This window comes from Pseudogymnoascus verrucosus, assembly GCF_001662655.1.
Source record: "Pseudogymnoascus verrucosus strain UAMH 10579 unplaced genomic scaffold scaffold_58, whole genome shotgun sequence".
Lineage (NCBI taxonomy): Eukaryota > Fungi > Ascomycota > Leotiomycetes > Thelebolales > Thelebolaceae > Pseudogymnoascus > Pseudogymnoascus verrucosus.
In genome coordinates, this window is record NW_017263709.1 from 89309 (window position 1) to 109865 (window position 20557).

A 20557-nucleotide genomic window follows, 5' to 3' on the forward strand; every position below is an offset into this window, starting at 1 on the left:
TCATAAACAGCACACTTAAAAGTTTATTTTAGCAAAGATAGATGACATAGACGTAGGCCATTTACGTATGTAAATATAAATATATACAATAATGCTAGGTGTATGTGCAAGGATACATAATTTACCAATCCACCCCCATATTTCACCATTGGCTCTAACTAGAGAAGTCCTTCTTACTAAGCACTTGAATTTCCAATTTATGGCAAGCATTGGCTGTACCACTCGTTGGTTGCTTTGCAAGTGCCACTAGCACAGGTGGTTGGGCCAGTCCAACCGGTGCCTCCACATTGCCCATAAAGTGGAGAACCAGTGCCAGTAGTAGGAGGAGTCGTAGATGTCTGCTGCGGAGGTGGAGCAGTGGTTGCTGGGGTTGTTGGGGTTGTAGCAGGTGGGGTGGTGACGCCGCCGCCGCCGCTGCAGCTGAAAACCGAAGGGCCGGGAATAGTGTAGGAGATAGGCGACACATAGAGGTTGAAGAGGATTCCTGGATCAGTGGACTATATCAAATTAGCAATTGTTCATCATTGGAGGATAGTGGACCGTACCTTGTAAGCACCCGGAAGGCTGACAGTCGCAGGGGAAACAGATCCCGTGCCGCCGGTGACATTGATCTGGGCACATTCCATGTAAAACTGAGCACCATTCGTGCTGCTGGCGGCATGGAGCGCAATGATTTCACCGCGGAGTAGGTATTGACCGTTTGCGATGCAAGACGGGATTGTGATAGACTGAACACCGCCATTTGAAATCAACTTATCCACGGCCCAAAGTTTGCTGGAGGAGTCGTAGCCATCTTGCGAGATCTTGAACCAACCGCCGCCAATGCCAGTATCAGTCTTCGCATCGGTAACCTTCTTCATGTAGGCCATGACGGGGCCCTTGTGGGACGAATCAATGACATCGGAGGAGGTCGAAGTCAGCGTGTGGCGCCAGTAGGTTTGCACGGTTGAGCCCGCCTTCACATCGATAACGACGTTGCTTGGTGTAGTCGGGTTAGGACCTCCATTGCAGGCGATGTCGCTAGTGCTAACATCTGTGATTGGGCCGTCGTATGAAGGAACGCGGATGCCAACTCCAACACCATTCACAACACCGTTAGATACGAGGTTGGTCATGATGGTGTGGGCTGAGGCGCCGGTGAGCGCTGCAGCGGCAACGACTGAGGATGAGAACTTCATATTGAAAATTTGAGGGCGTGGAGACTGCAGAAAGCAACAAGTGGATTGATACACGAATGGAAAGACGAACAGAACGAGGGATGAGTGAGAAATATAAGAACGAGAGCAGCGAAGCCTACTGTCAAAGCTCTGTCTTTCACGGCACAGAAAAGCCAGAGACCCGTCTTGGTATTTCTTGGGTACTCTCAGAGTATTGAAGCCCGGCATCTGCACTGGCGCTGGCGTGTCACCATACCATACTTTTGTTGAAGTTCTTCATCCGCATACGCTAGACCTGCCGATATACCTCCAACGGAACGGCCAGAGCAGCTGGGCTGTCGTGGCGAGGCGCGGGGCATGAAACCATACAAGGGTACCGGGGATCTCGAAATGAATATTAGCAGGGGAATGAGTGCGGAGGATACTTTCCGCCATATGAGAACCACTCTTTCTGGCACCTCTAATAGCTTGGCGCGTCATGTGTTCTGTATGTGTCGGAGACATTGTCGGTTTTATCCATATTAAACTCATCCATATCGCAAATCCGGGACCCCAGCCCGAATAGCCACGTGATAAGATAGAAGCCAAGCCGGCTCGATCCCGACAACAGCACGGAAGATTGGCCCTTTACCCACCCCCTATTAATACATTAGGTTGCACTGATACACGTGTGGCATCTAAGGCGTTCAGACATCAAAATATTGCGTTGTAGTGACGAGTTGGCGGTGTTCCGTCGCGCCTGATTTTAAAACGCGAATTAGAATTTTTATTTATTTATATAGACTACTCCATATGGGTATTTTTTCCTATTTGAAACTGAAATGGGAACCGTAATAGTAATTATTTGTACAATATGGTACCATGATGGTCGTACTCCGCATACTACGGTTATCAAAATGGGAGAAGCGCCTCCAGTCAGATAATTATCTAAGCGATTAGGACTAATAAAGTTGATCGAACATACATTTCACCAAGTGAGGGTTTACGCAAAAGTGGAAAGTTCATCGCAGCCTCTCCTCTGCCCTACGCCGACAGCGGTGGAATGTAGGGGTTGTTTTGTTAAGCCTTGGGCAAAAAGCTTAGGCTCTGATCCTGGTTCCAAACCAGGCATAGTTACAAGGTTGGGCTCAGGTTTGGGACATAATGGTGGAACATTGTGGACAAGCTGTAAAACCAGAACTAGGTGTACAAAGCCAGCAAACCATGTGTGCAGTCGCTATAATTCAACGCAGGCTATCGGAATATTGGATGTCAAGCTCCAGTGACAAATTTGGGCAACAGGGTAAACGAACCGGCTTCCCAGGATCTTCATTCAATGCATATCATCGGGATTTTCGGGTGCTAAGGTTGGAGCAACTGGAACACACTCTCTCGTGACAGCTGTAGTCATAGGCCTGGCGTACAAGGTAAGCAAGCTGGGATTGTGAGTAGCTTTACTCTACAAAATTATATATATTTCAAAGATAGGAAGAGTGCAATAGTTGTCCGTTCGTGATGCTCTTAGTCACTGGTAAATCGCATGTTGATCAACAGCTTATTTAATTATCATTTAGGGGAGTTCGCGAAGTTAATTGTTTAAATTTATTAGAGAAATTGGATTTCTGTACAGCGCATTGTGTTAAATTTCTTAAACGTAGGATTCCCAACGTCAGCAAGGTTATACAAGCTTTCTTCTCCGTTACTCGCCTCAATATTAATGTTACCTCGTTTAAGAATTTATGAGGATTCCGTTTGAGCCACGCATCAGCATGCCTGTGGCTGAATGAGACCTTTTCCATTGAGCGGAAAGTTATAAATTCAGTTCTCATTGCCTTGAAACTCTGGATTAGAACATAAAAGACCATTTACAAATATTCGCTGCTGCCGAGTATTGTTGAAAATGCATTTAATTCTTGCTTATATTTCTCTTCTCCTTTTGCGTGGTGCGAAGGGAGCCTCACTCCAAAACTATGCTTCAAGCAACCCTCGAGAATCATTTCTTCGCGAGATCTTAGCTGGATCCAAGTACCCAAATAGCCCCACAACTCCAACCCCAAGAGACATACCTTTGAAGGTTGGTATTATAGGAGCTGGCGCTGCAGGTCTGTATGCGGCAGTGCTGCTCGATTCTTTGGGTATTGAGTACGATATCATCGAGGCGTCGGATCGTGTTGGTGGAAGAATCTACACCTATCGATTCAATGAGACTGCGTGGTTGAACTCAACCCCCGACGACCCTGACTACTATGATTACTTTGTTAGTATAAAACCCATTTTGAATCCGCACTGCTGATATTTTCAGGATGTTGGGGCGATGAGATTTCCAGGCATGGACTACATGGCTCGAATCACAGGACCTTATAATAACTCTTTGATACCATACATCAACGCTCATGTTTCATCCCCGAAAGATAAGGTAGTTCAAATACCTTACATATATACGGCGAATAACACATTCCGCCTATATAATGAGGTACTTTTGTATAATCAGGTCCCTCCTACTGCGGATGCCTTCAATACCGAACTTACAGACAACGGCACCGTCGACGCACAGTTTGCTCAACTCGATCCCACGAAGGTGTGGGCATCAGTAACTCAAAAAATGACCGCAGCCCTCTCTGAAACCTTTACGGCAGGGTTTAACTTACTCATGGACTACGACTATCAATCTATTCGTTCATACCTGGTATCCCAAGGTTACACTGGCCCTCAAATTGATTGGATGGAAACCATCGACGACGCTACAGATCACTATGACATGTATTCGATGTCTCAAGGTGCCCTAACGCAGTGGATCTTCACTGAGTCGAGTATTGATAATTGGACGTGTATTAATGGAGGGATGGACCGTATCACGTATGGGATGGAGCAAATTATCAGCTCTAAGCCAATTTTGAATTCCCCAGTTACGGCCATTAAGCCAGCCTCAGGTGGACAACTAAGTCTTGAAATCGACAGCGGCAACAGCAAGAAGCGAACATATGCTCACGTTATTTCTACAATTCCGCTTGGGGCACTTCAGATTGTTGATCTAACGGAACTTGATCTTAATTACGGGCAGAGACATGCGATACGAAAGCTCAACTACGATCCTGCTCTAAAAATTGGCATCAAATTTAAAACTCAATGGTATATATATATCTCGGTATCTTTAAAAACGTTTATACTTACAGGCAACTAGGTGGGAAAAACTCCCAGCCCCTTTCAAAGGAGGGCAATCATACTCCGATCTCCCTATCCGCCGAAGCGTCTATCCCAGCTATGGCTTTGACCTTCCTGACGACACTGCGCCAGGCGTAATGATAGCCTCATATATATGGGGTCAAGACTCTACAAGATTAGGGGCGTACCTTAGGACCCCCGAAGCTCGAGATACTCTCGTGAAGGTTGTACTTTACGATCTCGCCGCTATGCACAATGTGACATTGGAATTTATCGAGTCTGAGTATCTTGACTATTATGCTTGGGACTGGTACCAGAGCGAGTGGTCCGTCGGCGCATTTGCCATATTCAGTGCGGGTCAATATTACAATGTCATGCCATCGCTAATGGTGCCTGCTGAAAATGGCCATTTGCATTTTGGTGGCGAAGCATTGAGTAGTGGACATGCCTGGGTCATTAGGGCAATCAACTCAGCATATAGAACTGTTCTCGAGGTGCTGAAGGCAGAAGAGAGGGACGACCTGATCGAGAAATTGGTCCAGACTTGGGGGCCGATGAATGAGGTCGACCTGGGGTGGTATACTCACATTTAGGTTTAATCTAGTATAGTTGATCATCAGTAGCAAGTGCCATGTCCTATATTAGTCATTATCCTATAACCCTTGTACTATTATTGCTCACATAATTATAACTGATAGGACGGTATCATGTTGCTCGTTGCTCAAACATGTGCCACAACTTATCAAATGCAGAATACGGTTAAGTTTTTGGAACATTAACTTGGAGGTAGATTCCGAGATCTATATGCTGTCTAATTTGTAGCTCGGACGTTCGACTTTATCCCACAACAACAGAGACGTCCAAATCCAAGTCGATTGACAACCCGGCGGTGCTGCTGGCAGCGTCTGCCAAAATGACATCTGCAGCCTTTTCACCAATCATATACACAGAGGCAACAGGGAAGAACCCTGGGACCTGTGGGAAAACACTGGCGTCGACGACACGGAGACCCTTGACACCACGGACTCTGAAATTTCCATCTAGAACAGCCATAGGATCGCTGGCCTCACCGATCTTTACGGTGCTGCTAGCGTGATGACCCCAAGATTCGTTCTTGATGAACTCCTTGACCTCCTCGTCTGTGGTAACATCTGGACCGGGAATGACTTCCGTGAAATCATTGTTCGGTGCAGCAATGTTCTTGTAGAGCTTGCGCATCCACGCAATACCCTCCACCTGTGGCTGCAAGTCGAGGTCCTCAGCGCCTGCGGTACCAGCATCAAAGTAGTTGAAGTTAATAGATGGCATGTCAAGCGGGTTGGTTGATCGGAGAGTCACAGTTCCGGCCTTGTTGTGCTCATGCGCCTTTAGGGAGAGCCAGGAGAAATGCTGGTGGTCCGCAAGTGCTGCAGCAGTGTAGCCCTGGAAATATCCCCAGAATTTAATAGGGCCGCCGAAGAGGAACGTGTCTCTTTGTCCGTTGGCAACAGTGGATTTACGGATTGCCGCGACGGGAATAAGATTTGTGCCATAAGTACCCTTTCCTCCAGCAACATTGCTGCCGGTGGTATACTTTGCGTAACAGGCATCGTCGGCCGTGGAAAGAAAGGTGCAGCCCTCAAGGAATTTGAAATCGGTGTCGTACTTGACAACAGTGGAAATCTCATAATGATCTTGGAGATTAGTTCCAACACCTGGCAGATCGGCAACGACATCAATCCCGAAGCTTTGCAGCTCGTCAGCAGGACCGATTCCGGACAACTTCAGGATCTGGGGAGTGTTGAAAACACCAGCGGAGAGGATAACTTCTCGGGTTGCATCGACGGATCCGGGAGTTCCGGCAGTCGCTGAAGATGCGCGGGGGTCAGCACTGTACTGGCTAGCGCCATCCAAGAAGTCAACGCCAATTGCAACTGGCGTCGTGTCGTTGGAGAAGCGGATCTTGGTGACAAAGGTGTTGAGCTTGATCTCCAATGCGTATTTCTTGGAGCCATCAGCGTTGACGGCGTTGGCAGTGGCAAGCAAAAAATCGCGTGGGCTGCTTCGAATGCTATCTTTGGCCGCAATGGGAAGGCGATAGACGCCATCAATAGAATCGCGACCAAGATAGTCGGTGTTCATGTCAATGGGGAAGATTTTCGCTAGGTCCGATTGAGTCTTAATTGTCTTCTGTTTGGTGCCAAGCGTCACAGCGTTGACTGCACTGTATATGGCAGTGAGCTTGGGGTCCTGCATGAGGAGCTCGTCAGCCGCCTGGCTGACACCGAGCCAACCGTCAAATCCATGGCCAGCCTTCTGAATAGCGCTAGCATTGGCGAGGTATTGGTTATCCTCAAGGCGTTTCCAATACTTGCGCATGTTTGCTGGAGACCAGGAAGCGTCTCCAGTCAGCCCTTGAATATGGCTCCAATCCTCTTGGTGAGGATAGACCGTGACCAAAGCGTTATGAGCAGCGCATCCACCGAGAGTAGCTGCTCTTGGGTACCAGATGCCCTTAAAGGTAGATCCTTCAGGGGGACTTGTCCCGACGTACGTCTCGCCCGAAGGAGTTTCGTAAGTGGCCTTGCTGTTGAGTTTCTCTCTGGCATCATCGGGGTAATGGCGAACGAAGAAATCCCAGGACATTGGCTCGTATTCGCTCGCGGCCGCGAAGAAAGCTGGGATCGATTCCTGAACGCTTTCGCCCTGGTCGTCGCCTGCCTCGAGGAGGAGGACCTTGGCGCCATTGACAGCAAGACGTGCGGCAAGCGTTCCACCTCCGGCACCAGATCCTACAACAATGTATTCATAACTGCCCAAGTCCGCAGCGCTGGCATCGCGCTTCTCGGATTTACTATTGAAGTGGTTAGAACAGAGGCAGCCGGATGTGCGGCAATTGACTTACTCGGAAGTCGTTGGGACAGATGCAACCAAACTGGCAGCAATCGCAAAGAAGCTGATGGTACGAAGGACGAGCATTGTGAAGGATGGACGCAGAGTTCCCAGGGCCGAAGAAAATCTTGTCCTAGCTGTTAACGGGGAGCCTGGCCTTTATGTAGGATGGCACTGCCTTCACTTCTAAAAAGTTAACGGCCAAGACTAATGATGTAGAATGGGAACAGGTGGTGCAACGCCCATGCCACGGCGGTGCCGATAGTGGCCAATCTCCATATTGTGTGGGTTATAGTTGCAGTGCAGCCTCAATGCAAACGATGTGATCGAGTTACCCCTGTGCCAACAATGCCTATCTCAATATTGCGTGGGTTGTAATTACAGAGCAACCTTGACAAAAACGACGCAATCCGTTTACCCCTGTTCGAATGCCTCTCAGAAACATATGCCACGACCGTGTTGACAGTGGCTATCTCCATGTCATGTGGGCTGGCTTATAATTGCTTAGCAACTTTGATAAAGACGGTGTAAACGTGTTACCCACGTGCCAACAATGGCCATCTCCACACTGTATCATGTGGATTATAATTACAACGCATTGTTGGAATGGCAATGTGATATAGCTGGCCCCTGTTCGAGTATAGCAGTTTATCGAGCACAACTCTGCTATGAGGAGGGGTTTTGGTGCCGCAGAATATAAGGGTTCGACGAAAGTGTCAGCCGTTGGGGTATCGACTTGGCGGGATATACTATATCGACAGAAGTGGAGAAACCTTCTTGACCTAGTCTCCCCTGACTCTATGTCAGTCCTCGTATTCAGACTGTACTTGCGCTCCTACTATGCCTTCTGACAACTACCGAAAACCAAACCAAACGTCTAACGGGAGACAATCCCACCGGACACCACATCTAGAGTAACGGGAGCTTCGGAGATGATTGATGCTGGAACGGGTCTTGTTTAGCACGTGGGGCAACGTTCCCCCAACAAAAGAAGAAGCGCCGAAGTCAGGATTGCCTCCACCTGTACTCATGGCAGTTCTCCATTATTTCGACTTTTGTGGTATGCGCAGCCGCATAGGACGTGGGGTTGGAGTTGTAGTGTGCCTCGGTCATTGTGCTATTATGCAGCGATATGCCGATCTATACCAATATAGTGACGTACTAAGGAGGGGTGTTGCCGCGTGCATCTCTTGGCCAAAAGAGGGGCTGTTAGTAGGTGTTTCGTATGGCCAAAAAGGGGACAAAAAGAGGGACAAAAGAGAGACGGCTCGGGGGTTTCGCGTGGCAAAGAGGGGCTGTTTCGCCTTCCGCTGCCAGAGATGGTCATACTATAAGACGCGCTAGGCCCGGATCGATAGCACTACGAATTCCAATAGCCCACTGCAAATTGCAGTCCGATTTAAATAGAAAATTTCTTCGAGAGTCCACCTGCGGGCATGAAGGCTAGAATGTAAGATATGGAGAGGCGTGCAAAGGTGCGTTTTTCTAGAATACTTCGAAGTCCATGGTATAAAGTTGGAAGTGGTGGTAGGGATTATTGCAGAGTATACATTGGAATGGTACGTTCTCAATATGGGGTCTTGGCACATGGAGTCGATTTTTTACCCCTCTTAACCTCGGCTGGCCTTGCCTGTACTACGTTTTTGGCTTTCATCCCCTGTCGTATGGATGGATGCAATGATGGTTTTGTGCCGTTTTTTTTGCGCCATAACACGGCTTGTTGCCGTGTAACATATATTGGTTCACAGTGATCTCCGGTTCACATTTAGGAAGCTACGATCAGCAGTTCGAGACCGCTGGTCTAAGGGGTGAACGTCGGAGCTAGATCATGGTCTAGGTTTGAAATTCGGGGTCAACCGCATCGATCGGCATGAGTTACTTATGGTTTATTACAGTCAGCGCGATTCAGCGTCCTAGCAGTAACGAGCCATATAAGTTTTGATATAGATTCATGTAAATAGACAAAGTATATGCGACAAAGCGCATTTATAAAGTTACGCGTATAGGTACTTGCACAACTTTCTCCAAAGCAGGTCGGCCAAGAAACCGTTGGGGACTGGTGGGCTTGGGCAGAACCCCTTGGGGAAGAAAGCGGTGCGGTCCCGTGGATTGGTTTGGGGTTGGTTCCCCGACGACGTGACGCAAGCCATGGCCAGTATGTCCCAGCTGGGACGAAGGTGGTATAGCAGTGAGACAGCCGTCTGCCGCCGCTTTGATGTTTTCATGCATAGCGCAGACCCTATAATATAGGTCCCATGTAAATAAGATAGGCACAAGATAGACGAATTGGGAAGTCCAAGACGATGTAACCCACGGCACTCTGGTCACCATCACACAAACACATGGAAGAACCAGGGCACCCTACGCACATGCATTTCCATCTTATCTTCCCTAGATCTGACCCCTACCATGCTATCAGTCTTCCAGGGCAAAAAGCATGGCATCCGCCTCCCAGGATGAAGGATGAATGGACCGTGCCAGACCTTCCACATTCAGCAACTGCAAACCAACAACCCGCGAATCCTAGCAAGGATATCAGCATCAATAAGACCAAGAAACAATTTGTGAATAGTTCATTTTGGAATCAAGTAAATTAGTTAGCATAAAAAATGGTATCATCGCAGGTATAATCGCACACACCAATCCTAACAGTAAACTTAATGCCTTGTCTGCGTCATGCCCGTGGTCTTCACAATCCCTCCCTTCCAGGCCGGTGGCTCTTCGTCACTGCTGTTCCCCCTCAACTGTGCATCGCTGTTGTTCCACCCCGCCGGGTTCGCATTCCCATCATGCGATTCCCTCTTCATGTGCCCGCTCTCCATATCCACATCCCCCTGGATGACCGTTGTGACGCCACCGGTCTTGCTAATATCGCTGCGGAGCGCAAACGCTTCGTTCGCGTCCCTGCTGCGGATATAACCCGATTTCGGCCAATGGCTCGAGGCTGGGGCGGAGCTGCCACCATTAACAGCCTTGCTACCGGCGAAGAAAACACGGAAGAGCGGGCGCAGAGTGGCGGCGGCGGAAGCGACAATTCCGATGCCGACCTCAACGGTGGACCAGATGGCAACGTCCATAGTGGAGTAGAGGAAGTCGTTAATGTCGGCCATGCCGCTGATGAATGGAATGCGGATGATTGTAGCGGTTGAAGCACTAGGGATGGGTTAGGTCTGATGTGGGATTTGCAGAAAGGAGGTGGAGGATGCTTACATGCAGCCGACGGCAAGAATAGCAGCGACGGAGAGCTTGGTGCGGCGATTCATTTGCAGGTTCCAAACCATGAAGGCAGGAAGGATGCCAACTGTCCAGTCACCGATACAGGAGATTGCAGAGTAGCCGTAGAAAGCCTGGACAGTGATCTTCGGGTCGATGCAGGTGCCCGATCCACCAGTGTACTGAGTCCAGAAATATGCCGAGGGACGACATTGTAGGACGAAAAGGAGGAAGAAAAACGTAGAGTATGTCTCTGTGACGATAATGACAGTCCAGATGATAATTTTATGGGTCCTGACGACGGCGATTCGGAGCAAGAAGATTCCAATGCTGAGTTTTAGTGCCATACAAGTCAAGATGTAGGCAGGTTCGCATGCCCACCACCACTGGGAACGAGATTAGCCCAAGCCCTCGTCTTGCCAATAGGAATTTCTTACCTTTAAGCCCACTGGAAGCACCTCCTTAGGAATATCAACAGCATGCTGGCCAGTTCCATTATGAACGCCCGACATAGCGAAGGTGCTGTACAAGATGAAAAGAATCTTGTGTCTTGTTAGCCTTTGTGCAAATCACATTGGAGATTGGAAAATATGGCGTACCCAAGCGGCGAGGGCAGTGTAGTCGTCGAGTCCAAAACTCTTGACAATACATATCCGAGTATAGCATCGTAAGATAATTGCGATGGTACTCAATGCAACGAACAAGCCAACCGTCCCGAGGAGTTCCGGTCCTCGACCAGCTGGCGTGATTCCCATGACGAATAGAGCGAGACGTCAGAGACGTCACAATACTCAAACTTGATGTCTTCGACAGGCGTTGGGCAATGGTCGAGTGGAATTGCGAATTGCGAATTTGATGAAGATGGTGGGTTTGGGCCCAGACATATACACACTCCAGTCTTCTTATCATGCCGCTCATCTCCATACCGTTACCATCTGTCGCGTGTGCCGTTTGTGGAGAATCCCGATTTGTGCTTCGCCCGGTGTGCCACCATAATGGACCCCGCAGCGGTCCCTGAGGCACTAGGTAATGTACCTAGGTAAATCTAGGCAAATCCAGAGCAGGAGATTGGCCGTGCTGATCAGGGGAGAGGGGGGAGGCGTTTTTCTGGTTTTCTTGGAGTGCGGCACATAATTGCTACATGGGATCACTAGCTCTGTGGATTGCGGCATGATAATCGCTTACCATGGACAAGACGGGCCAAAGATTGACGAACCAACTGGATGGAATGTGCTATTGCTTTGCTATTTCCATTTTAATCTCTGGCCCACTTTTGACCCGACAAAGAAAGGATCTTTGGTCTCCCGCTTTGACGCTCAGACCCTTTACGCTGATGTTTCTGAATTTCTATATAGCGGTAAAACCTCGGCAGAAGTTGATGGCATGTAAGCATGAGTACAAACCTGGAAATATTGTACCGACTGTTTAGACTGTTCACAGAAGCATCTCCGAATACCAGGCTTATGTTCATGGGTAGCTATTCCGTTATGTTCCGTGTGTGTTCCGTGCGTAGCACAAATGTGTGTATGGTGGTTGCCATTACCTTGTCCCGTCCCATCTATACAATACATAATATACATAATAATGTGCAATACGAACGGCATGGGTGGCGTCGTTGGAAGGATCAGTAAGGCCTGGAAGGAAGTCCAGGGACCCGGCAATTCAACACGAGCCTAGAAATGCGGGGAAAGGGGAAAGATAGACAATACTGTGTGAACAATACCACAAAAATGCTCCATATTATGCCCGAACATCTCCGGAAGGGGTGCGTGCGTGGCTAAAGACTGTTTAGCCAAGACACTATACCCTAGCCAAGACTATTGTGGCCCATCGTGCCCCACACCTGCATGATAGATGTAGATAACCAATTAGAAGCCCTGTCGGCGAATGTGAGAATAGACGTTACCTTACCTACACTAGGCAGGGTTGAGGCCTGAGTTTTGGAGGATTCCTGTGTTGAAGAGTGAGAGCCACTGAAGGTTGCCCAGAGCTGCCTAAGAACCCACGACCACTCTACCGCCATTACCGGCGCCCTACCTATATTAGTATTAGTAGGCATATGCCGGTGTTACATAGCGGGTTGTGTTACAGCGGTTTGTGGACCTAACTAACAATGGCACTCGCCCCAGATGGCACTCGCCCCAAAAGCTCCAAGCTGTCAGGTCACTAGGACAGCCGCTTCCTAAACCGGTCGGCCAACAAGATGTCTGTGATGCATTATACAAGGGCCGCTACGATTACGAGTCTGACAGGAAGCATCTGAATCTTTTTACAAGGGATCGGAGATAAACTATATGGAAAGCTGACCGTATTCATGGATTGTAACTTGCCGACGTCAATGGCGTACTTTCTCGAAACCACCATCAAAAAACTAGGTGAAGGCCGAGGTGCAGTAAGTGAAGGTAAGATCGTCGCCGTCATTTTTGAGACAATAAGCCCCTTAATAGTGCTAATTTTACCGCCGTGGGACCTTCATACCTTCATCATTCCATTAGTTCCGCGTTGTGCCAGAAAGGCACAGATCGGCGAGAGCTACTGAAGCCGGCCTTTCACCGAAGCAACCCACATACCTCATTGACAGCCCCTCGGAGGCACAAAAGGAGGCAGTAGTGTTCCTTCCGTTATCTCCAGACAGTAAATGCTGGGCGCCTAGGTGCCAATCCTCACTTGTGCCCGACTACAACTCTGAAGAGGGACCGTGCGTAGTTGAGAATTAATGCTAATGAATTATATCTCTTTTTGGATCTATTTCCTTTTAAGAAGCCTTTCAAAGGTCTATAATACAGCTATAATATAACAATCGCAGCCCGGACCGAGTCGGAGCGACTGAGTGCCTTGTTTTTGAACAAGTTTGCTGAAAACCTTACCTGATGTGCACGGTCCTCGTCCACACCTTCGGTGCCAGAAGTCCGTGCATGGAAACGCTGGCGCTCGAAACAAAACATTTATCAAATCACAAGCAGCAAAATGTCAGAACTCTGTTAAAGTGCAAGGTTCTCTTAATTCAGCTCTCAGAAGCTCATGGGTATAATCTCAAAACATAGCAAATGCAGACTCCGCCTTGCCAAAAAATCCTTCGCCTGTCCGTTTCCGTTTCCGTCTAGGTCTTCTATACTGACGCTGACCATCGATACGACGTGCCGGAACTATCCCTCGGCCCCATTATTACCCTCCCAAACCATCAGCCCTTTCGAAACACCCTCCTCGTTCCTCCAACCTGTCCAAGCGCCCCGAATCCTTCTTGACTGCTCTCCACGCTCACCTGACGCACCTTCTCCACAACTCCGTCGACCCACCTCTTGCGTCCCTCGTCCATCTCTCCCTTCTTATTCTTCGGTCCCGAAGGCCCAAGATGAACCTCCTCGCCGTCAGGCCCCACGCTCCAAGCCTGGCGCGAGACGGAGCGGGCCGGCGGCGTCTGTCCCCTAGCTGCATTCGCCCGTAGCGTTGTGCTCGTGAATGGTAGCGGCATAGACGGTGAGCGCACAGAGTTTTCCCTGCTATCAGCCACGTCCGAGACCCTCGCGCCACGCTTGCGCACCTGCAAGCTCGAACCGGGACGACTGCCCATCGATGATCCAGGGCGGCTTCCAGGGCTAGACCAGACATTCCCATTAGGGCCCGTGCGCAGCATACCCGGTGCGGGGTTCAAGCTCCCAATGCTACCCATGCGGGGCCTGGCGTCGGTTGGGAGCTCAACTTGGATTTCGCCAGAGCGCTCGGCGCGCCGCCCGTGATGGCTAGAGTATTCCTTCAGATATTCGCCAAGATCAGCCCAACCACCGCCGACGCGGACCATTACGCGCTCGCCTCTCTCGCCCACGAGACGCACAAAGAGTTTAATTGGTGGGTCGCCAGTGCTCCGCATCAAATGGTAGAGTTGGATGTCGGAATTGCCCTGTTGCCGTGGGCGGGATAGCCGAGTTTTGGCCGGTGCAAGAGTGAAAGATGGTGTTGGTGCTCTTGAATAACTTGGTCGAGATGCGGGGCTGAGAGTCGGGCGGGACGGGCGCTTCCTGATGGTGTGCTTTGGCTTCATGGGGGACTTCTGTGGAGGGATCGGGGCATTGCTCAGCTCGATCTTTGCTGGAATAGACTCTAGAATTTCGCTTATTTGTTGTTGAAGCTGATCGTCGGAAATTTTTGTAGGGCTTGCTTGTGAATATTGAAGATCAACATCAACATTTGTAAAACTTGGAGCCTCCAATGCCAATTTATCCACCGACACTAACGGCTCAGCGACAGACGCATCTAACTCTGTGTCCTCCGCGGCATAGAAATCGAGGTTAGGCGGCACCGAAAAAACCGGTGTCCCTGGCTCGCTGTAATCTTCTTCAATGCTCTGGCGGATGTCGTTACTATACAGTATTGTCCGACGCGTGGACGGCGAGAAGTCTAAATCATAGCCGTCATCGGAAGCCAGATCTTCAACGATGCGAGGCGATTCAAATGTCATGATGTTATTGAGCACGGGCAGTTTGCCTGCGGAATCTGCGCGGCTATGGGCTTTGAAAACAGTATCGTTGGAACCGAATGACACGACGCTCCCATGGCGAGAATTGTCCAAATCATAGGATCTGCCACCATCGACTTGATAGTCCATTAGGGAATCTTCCTTGACCATGGGCGGAATTTCCTCCTCATTACTGGCGCTTGTTGGTGGTGATACCTTGATGGGGTTTTCTGAGTCTGAAAATCGAGGCCAATCGTCACATGCATCCTCGACTGGGGTTATTATAGCTTTAAAGCTGACCGATGCCCCAGATCCGTGAGTATTCGGATTTGGATTAGAGGTGGCATGCTCCAGATCTGTGGGGGTATGTGGTGCGGCTGAAATTTCTTTATAATCCTGCTCTTGAGTGACGAAAACATCGTCGATGACAACCTTAGCTGTTTGATGGGTAGATTGTGGCTCAGGAGAGGTATCTGCCCCGTCACGTTGGGCAGAAAACGCAGACGCTTTCTCCAGAGGTGTACTGGGCGCACCAGACCTCTTTTGGGGGTCTTTCTCGCCGAGGCTGGCTGTAGAATTCCTCCTGGTAGAAGACGTCGACTCAGAGTTCTTATTTCGTGCCCAGGGGCTTCTCATTTCAAATTTTGGCGCACTCTCTTGTAGTCCAGGCCATCCTGGTTGTAACGCTGGTCTATTTGCTGAGCTCCGTGGGTTCTCATCATCGTCGTCACTCATCGATAATAAAGACAGCCTCCGCTCTTTGGGCGGTTTCTTGCCCTTCTTGGGACTACGCGGTGTGCCCCCATCGTCCAATATAGTTCTCTTTGACGGACTCGGCGGGCATTCATCGTCGGAAAATTGGCGCGTAAGAGCAGGTTGGTTTGATGGTGACATGATTGCATGCATAGACTCTGAAGCGGCCATTGGCGGAGGAGTAAGCGGGGCCTCAGCCTGCGTTGTAGGCGTGGGCACCAGCTGTGGGACGTCCGTAAATGGATCTGACGTGGGGATGTGCGGCCTTGGCGAACTCTTGCGCTCATTTGCGGTATGACCTGTGCGAGCTGGTGGGGTACTTAACATTTGAGCGGCGCGGTCACTCGCAGCTGCCAGCAAGGCAAGCTCTTCCTCGTCGCCGAATAGTGTTTGTGACCTTATTTTGCTTGTGCTTGGACGAAGACTGATCGATGATGAGCGCGAGCCAGGGAATAGGGGACTCCCTCTGAATGAAGGGAATATTGGTGATGTGGGTGAAGTTTGAGAATCACGTCTTGATGTTGGGTTGCCTGACCCCACACTTTGGGAGTCTCCAACATCCCAGCCGGAAGGCGCGACCGAGTTTCGACTGCTCCTGCCTCGTGGGATAATTGGCGACGGCGGCTGTGAACTAACAACGGCGCTAGTGCCCAGAATAAAAGGCCGGAGGTTTGAGCTCCCTGTCGGTGATGGAGACGCTGCCATGGAATGGATGGCTTCTGGCGATCCGGGCCGAGAGCCCTCAGTGTGAATTCGGTACGGCAACGGCAGCCTGGGAGGAGTGTTTCGACCCTTGACGGAGGGCGTTCGGCTTCGTTCGAGGAGAAATGACCTCTCACTGGGTTCAAGACTGGCTCTGGACGGTGTCCAAAAGCCTCCCGCATCCTCTCTTGTACCGGGCGGCGAAGGGCTTCCAGCCTCATCGCCTCGCTTATACGTACCACGTCCGGCCGTTGGAGAGCGATCATCTTGGCCATCGAAACCCCAAGGAATATTGAAATCTCGGTCGCTTCGTGACTCTGGTGACTCCGCATAAGCTTGTAGTGTGTTTGGTACATCCGATTGTGGTGCATTGGTGGCGGGTGACTCCATGGCCAGTGGGTTGCCAAAGTCAGAGCCATTGTCAGATATTGCCAGGCTTCCTATTGGTAACTCCTGAACTTGGTCGTCGGATATCGGTATGTTTTCCGCCGTTGTGGCAGGGATAGACCCATGATCAGACACAGCAACTTGTTCTATTTGTACCTTCTCCCACTCCTCTTCGATGGCCACTTCGTCTCCAGTCCCAACATCAGCCATAGCCGCCTGTTGATCAGCCAATTCTTGGAGCATTTGTAGAGACTTCTCCAACTCCGCCTTCTTGGCAGCCTTGACTGCCCACTCTCCCTCCTGTACTTTCCTCTCGGCTGCAATAGCCCAATTCCCATAATCCGTCTCAACGGCATCCATTTGATCCAGCCACGGCCCGGGCACCGTATCAACACGCCCATCAAGCCGATCCAACATCGAATCAATCATCTTCCCTGTGTCACTGATTGTCTCACCAAGCGCCACCTGCATAGTTTCGTAGTCAGAGCGTGTGAGCATCATTTCTTCGCCGCTGGAGTTTGTAGCTTTAAGCGACACCCACGCAGATTGCAGCATTGTGTCTGCGTCTCGCAGGGATTCAAGGGTAGAAGGGATGTCACGCAGAATGTCGATGCGGATGCTCCAGACATCGAGAAGCAGGCGCAAACGGTGTAGCTTGGGCAGGGAATCGAGGACGGTGTGGGTGATCATACCAGTGAAGGTGTCGAGTCGGGTATATTTAGATTTCACTGGTGTGGTGGGACGAGAATGTTCACCAGTCGCAGTTGCTGGTTGCGCATCAGTCGCAACGAGATCGAGAACCTTGTTCTTGATCTCCTCAATGTCCAGATCAAACATGTCGTCAAAAATCTCCGAGACCCGATTGGAGTATAGTTCGACCAGGGGCGCAGGAAGGCTACCCCAGTATTCCTTCGTATCAGCCTCCTCCTCCAACCCCATATCATCTTCCTTCAGATCTCCAAAAATCCCATACGTTTTCTCTGGCATCACAAATCCGTCGGCCCCAATAGTAGGCCACGGCCAACCTCCAACCTCGTTTGCCCATTCTTCAATCTTCTTGCTAGCCACCGCAGCCCTTATCCCAAATTGTTTCTGATCCGGGGTCGAAGCTTCGATGCTCTTTGCCAGCTCGCCGCTCGCAGAGGTGAAGCGTTCCAGAATCCTCGCCGGAGAAAGATCCTCAAATATATCATCTGTTATGCGCGAGCGGGTCGGCGAGCGCGTGTGTTGTCGACAGGGCGATTTCGACGGCGATCGTGGCCGCATCCGCAGCGAGGTGGGCGAGAAGCGCAGGGCTGGCGGCGCATCTCGAATGCTGAACGCAGACATGTCGCGTTTGTGCTTCGCCATCATGATGGATGGCTGTTGTATCGCTGAGTGGGGATTTGCTAAGTCATGTAACCTCGACGAAGACGGGAGATCCAGCATAAATAGCTCGCATTGTGCCGTGAGTGTCGTGGTTTTGTGGTGTCCCGTCGTTGTAGGGTTCAGGGTTCGTAGATGTTGTGCGAGAGGTGAAAATCGAGATGGGTTTCTGTGGCCTTCCGTCTTTGACCTGGGTATGGGTATCTATTGACGTCTATGGGCGGCGGCGACCAACGCTGTAACGCTGAGACAACAAACGCAAGAACAAGTCGACGAGAGGGAAACCAACGTCCCTTTACTAAACATGGAAATAGGAAAATCAAAGAGAGGACATGCTGGAAAACCCAGCAATAAACAATTTGTGTCGGACGCCGAAGATTGGAAAGGGCGATATCCGATGCGCTGGACAAACAAACAGAAGACGTCAAGAGTCGATTGGGTGACAAACGGGCACTAAACGCGGCTATTGATTTGCCCTGGCCTGGATCATTCAGGGTCAAGTTTGGGTCAAGTTTGTCGCTTCGGTCGTTAATTTCTCCGTTTTCATTCGCCGGCGTCCCGATGGATCGTGCCGATCAGCGCGCCCTGCGCTGGCGCTACTGAGACAACCGTGCGGAGTAATATTTCCCCAGACCGACATGCAGGGACCATCGACGTCTCGTCGTATATTCCTATCAAATGTTCGAACATGTTACTACAATATAGACATTACTCCAATACCGGGCCATGGCCGTCTCGTTTTCAGTGCGAGCCTTTTTCCGGCATGGAAGTCCCCATATGCATATGTACCGCGTGAGTAACCCAAATGGCTCCGAGAGGAGTTGGACCCTGAAGTCTCAAATCACCACATGGCGCCACTATGAGCTGTTCCTGGGCCACGAGCTGCCCCTAGCGCATGATCTGTTCCTAAGGTCTGAGCTGATTCTGGAGCATGAGCTGTTCCTGGAGCATCAGCTGGTTCCTAGCCAGCCCAGCTCTATCATACCACTTCAAACCACCATTCTCACATGATCTCCTATCTCTTCCCACAAGCTAGGTCCCAACCATCTCATAACGTCATCTCACTGTCTGTTCCTATCTCTCCCATGTCCTTGCCGCCGCAGCCCCTATCCCCCTCACCCTCCACATATACCTCAATATCGCAAAATGGGCTCCGCCCAAGCCGTCCTCTCCGTCCTCATCCTCCTCCTCGTCATCGTCCGCAACCACTTCCCCGGCCGCCTCTTCGCCCTCCTCCACCGCCATAGAAACCTCCTCACCCACCCCCGCCTCCCCGCCTTCATCCACCGCTACCCCCATCTCCAAGCCCCCCCCCCTCACCAACCCCGTATCGAACCTCTCGTCGCCATCCCCCAACCCCCACCCCGGCCCCCATCCCTCGGCCACTCCCCCCTCGGCCGTCTCGCCCCAGAAACAATCCAGCTCATCGCCTTCTTTCTCCCCCCCTCCGCCGCCGCCTCCTTCGCCAGCACCTGCCTCTCCATCCGCCTCATGACAGGAACCGAATACCTCGCCTCCCTCCGCGCCTCCCCCACCGAGCTCCTCAGCCTCCTCAAATACACCGCGATCGACCAACCCCTCGACCCCATCACCGCCGTCCCCCCCCGCCTCCTCTGCCTCTACTGCAACCGCCTCGTCCCCTACATGACCCTCTGCAGCGCCTCCCCAACCCCCCCCTGCCTCGAAGCTTACGCCCAATACCACCCCTACGTCCCCCCCACCTTCCGCCACCAAATCTTCCACACAGCAATGACCCTAGACCAGCACGACCTCTGTCCCTACGCCCTCCTGCGAAACCTCAAACCCTGCTCCACAGCCACCACCACCTACGACGGCGGCATCACCTCGCAATCCGCCTGGGAATACCGCATCGTCGCCGGCTCCCTCTACCAGCGCACCCGCGTCTCCATGATCCTCCCCCGCGACGACGGCAACTACAACCCCACCGTGCACCCCTGCCCACACTCCGCCAGCTACCAGAACGCCATGGCCCGCAAGGCGGCGGAGGTGCAAGAGCAAGTGCGCCAGTTCCCCAAGCTGCGCGCGATCTCGGACATGGTCTCTTGCCGGCGCTGTCGCACCGTGCTGCGTGTCGGATGTCGCAAGTTCCGCGGCCTGGGGATGGGACTGTTCGTCACGTGGTGGATGGATGTGGGTTTTGCGAATGGGCGGTGGGAGATGGGGAGTGGGAAGAGGGAGTGGACGGGGTGGAAGGATGTGTGGTATACGAGGAAGTGGGCGATGGATCGTTTTGAGCATGGGTGTTCTTCGCAGCGGTATTTTGATTTCGAGGGCATGGATTCGCTAAAGGATAGGAGGGAGTTGTTGGCTGCTGCACGTAGTGTTCTTAAGGGATAGAGACTATGTAGGGATTTTAGGTTTATAGGCGCTGTTCTTTTGTTTTGTGATCATAGGCTCTCATATCCTGTCCTGTTGTCCTACGAGAATAGACGCTCTTCCTATATCTCGTAGTTGTGGCCTCTGTCCTCGCATCTTATCGTAACAGTCGCTATTT

At 50.9% G+C, this 20557-nt stretch overlaps 6 protein-coding genes across 6 annotated transcripts; 2 read left to right on the top strand and 4 right to left on the bottom strand.

Annotated features, from left to right (window-relative positions):
* Positions 1–93: 93 nt before the first annotated feature.
* Positions 94–1663, bottom strand: VE01_09706 (uncharacterized protein). The gene is made up of 2 exons (XM_018279118.2): positions 546–1663; positions 94–497 (listed from the first exon to the last, which is right to left on the bottom strand). Exons 1-2 carry the CDS (start codon positions 1383–1385, stop codon positions 198–200), a joined length of 1140 nt encoding a protein of 379 aa, XP_018126451.2. The 5' UTR covers positions 1386–1663; the 3' UTR covers positions 94–197.
* Positions 1664–3036: 1373 nt separating this feature from the next.
* On the top strand, positions 3037–4891 carry VE01_09707 (uncharacterized protein; the record flags this gene model as incomplete). The annotated part of the gene is made up of 3 exons (XM_018279119.1): positions 3037–3393; positions 3439–4265; positions 4318–4891. 3 exons carry the CDS (start codon positions 3037–3039, stop codon positions 4889–4891), a joined length of 1758 nt encoding a protein of 585 aa, XP_018126450.1.
* Positions 4892–4973: 82 nt separating this feature from the next.
* On the bottom strand, positions 4974–8229 carry VE01_09708 (uncharacterized protein). The gene is made up of 3 exons (XM_018279120.2): positions 7714–8229; positions 7183–7662; positions 4974–7131 (listed from the first exon to the last, which is right to left on the bottom strand). The coding sequence occupies exons 2-3, from the start codon at positions 7254–7256 to the stop codon at positions 5136–5138; spliced, it is 2070 nt and encodes a 689-aa protein (XP_018126458.1). The 5' UTR covers positions 7257–7662; positions 7714–8229; the 3' UTR covers positions 4974–5135.
* An 870-nt stretch (positions 8230–9099) lies between these two features.
* VE01_09709 (uncharacterized protein) lies at positions 9100–11635 on the bottom strand. Its single transcript, XM_018279121.2, has 4 exons — positions 10982–11635; positions 10820–10924; positions 10380–10768; positions 9100–10322 (listed from the first exon to the last, which is right to left on the bottom strand). Exons 1-4 carry the CDS (start codon positions 11135–11137, stop codon positions 9827–9829), a joined length of 1146 nt encoding a protein of 381 aa, XP_018126457.1. The 5' UTR covers positions 11138–11635; the 3' UTR covers positions 9100–9826.
* A 1726-nt stretch (positions 11636–13361) lies between these two features.
* VE01_09710 (uncharacterized protein) lies at positions 13362–18495 on the bottom strand. The gene has a single exon (XM_018279122.2). It carries the CDS (start codon positions 18103–18105, stop codon positions 13564–13566), a length of 4542 nt encoding a protein of 1513 aa, XP_018126444.2. The 5' UTR covers positions 18106–18495; the 3' UTR covers positions 13362–13563.
* Positions 18496–19188: 693 nt separating this feature from the next.
* Positions 19189–20496, top strand: VE01_09711 (uncharacterized protein; the record flags this gene model as incomplete). The annotated part of the gene is made up of 1 exon (XM_018279123.2): positions 19189–20496. One exon carries the CDS (start codon positions 19189–19191, stop codon positions 20398–20400), a length of 1212 nt encoding a protein of 403 aa, XP_018126445.1. The 3' UTR covers positions 20401–20496.
* Between the last annotated feature and the right edge of the window lie 61 nt (positions 20497–20557).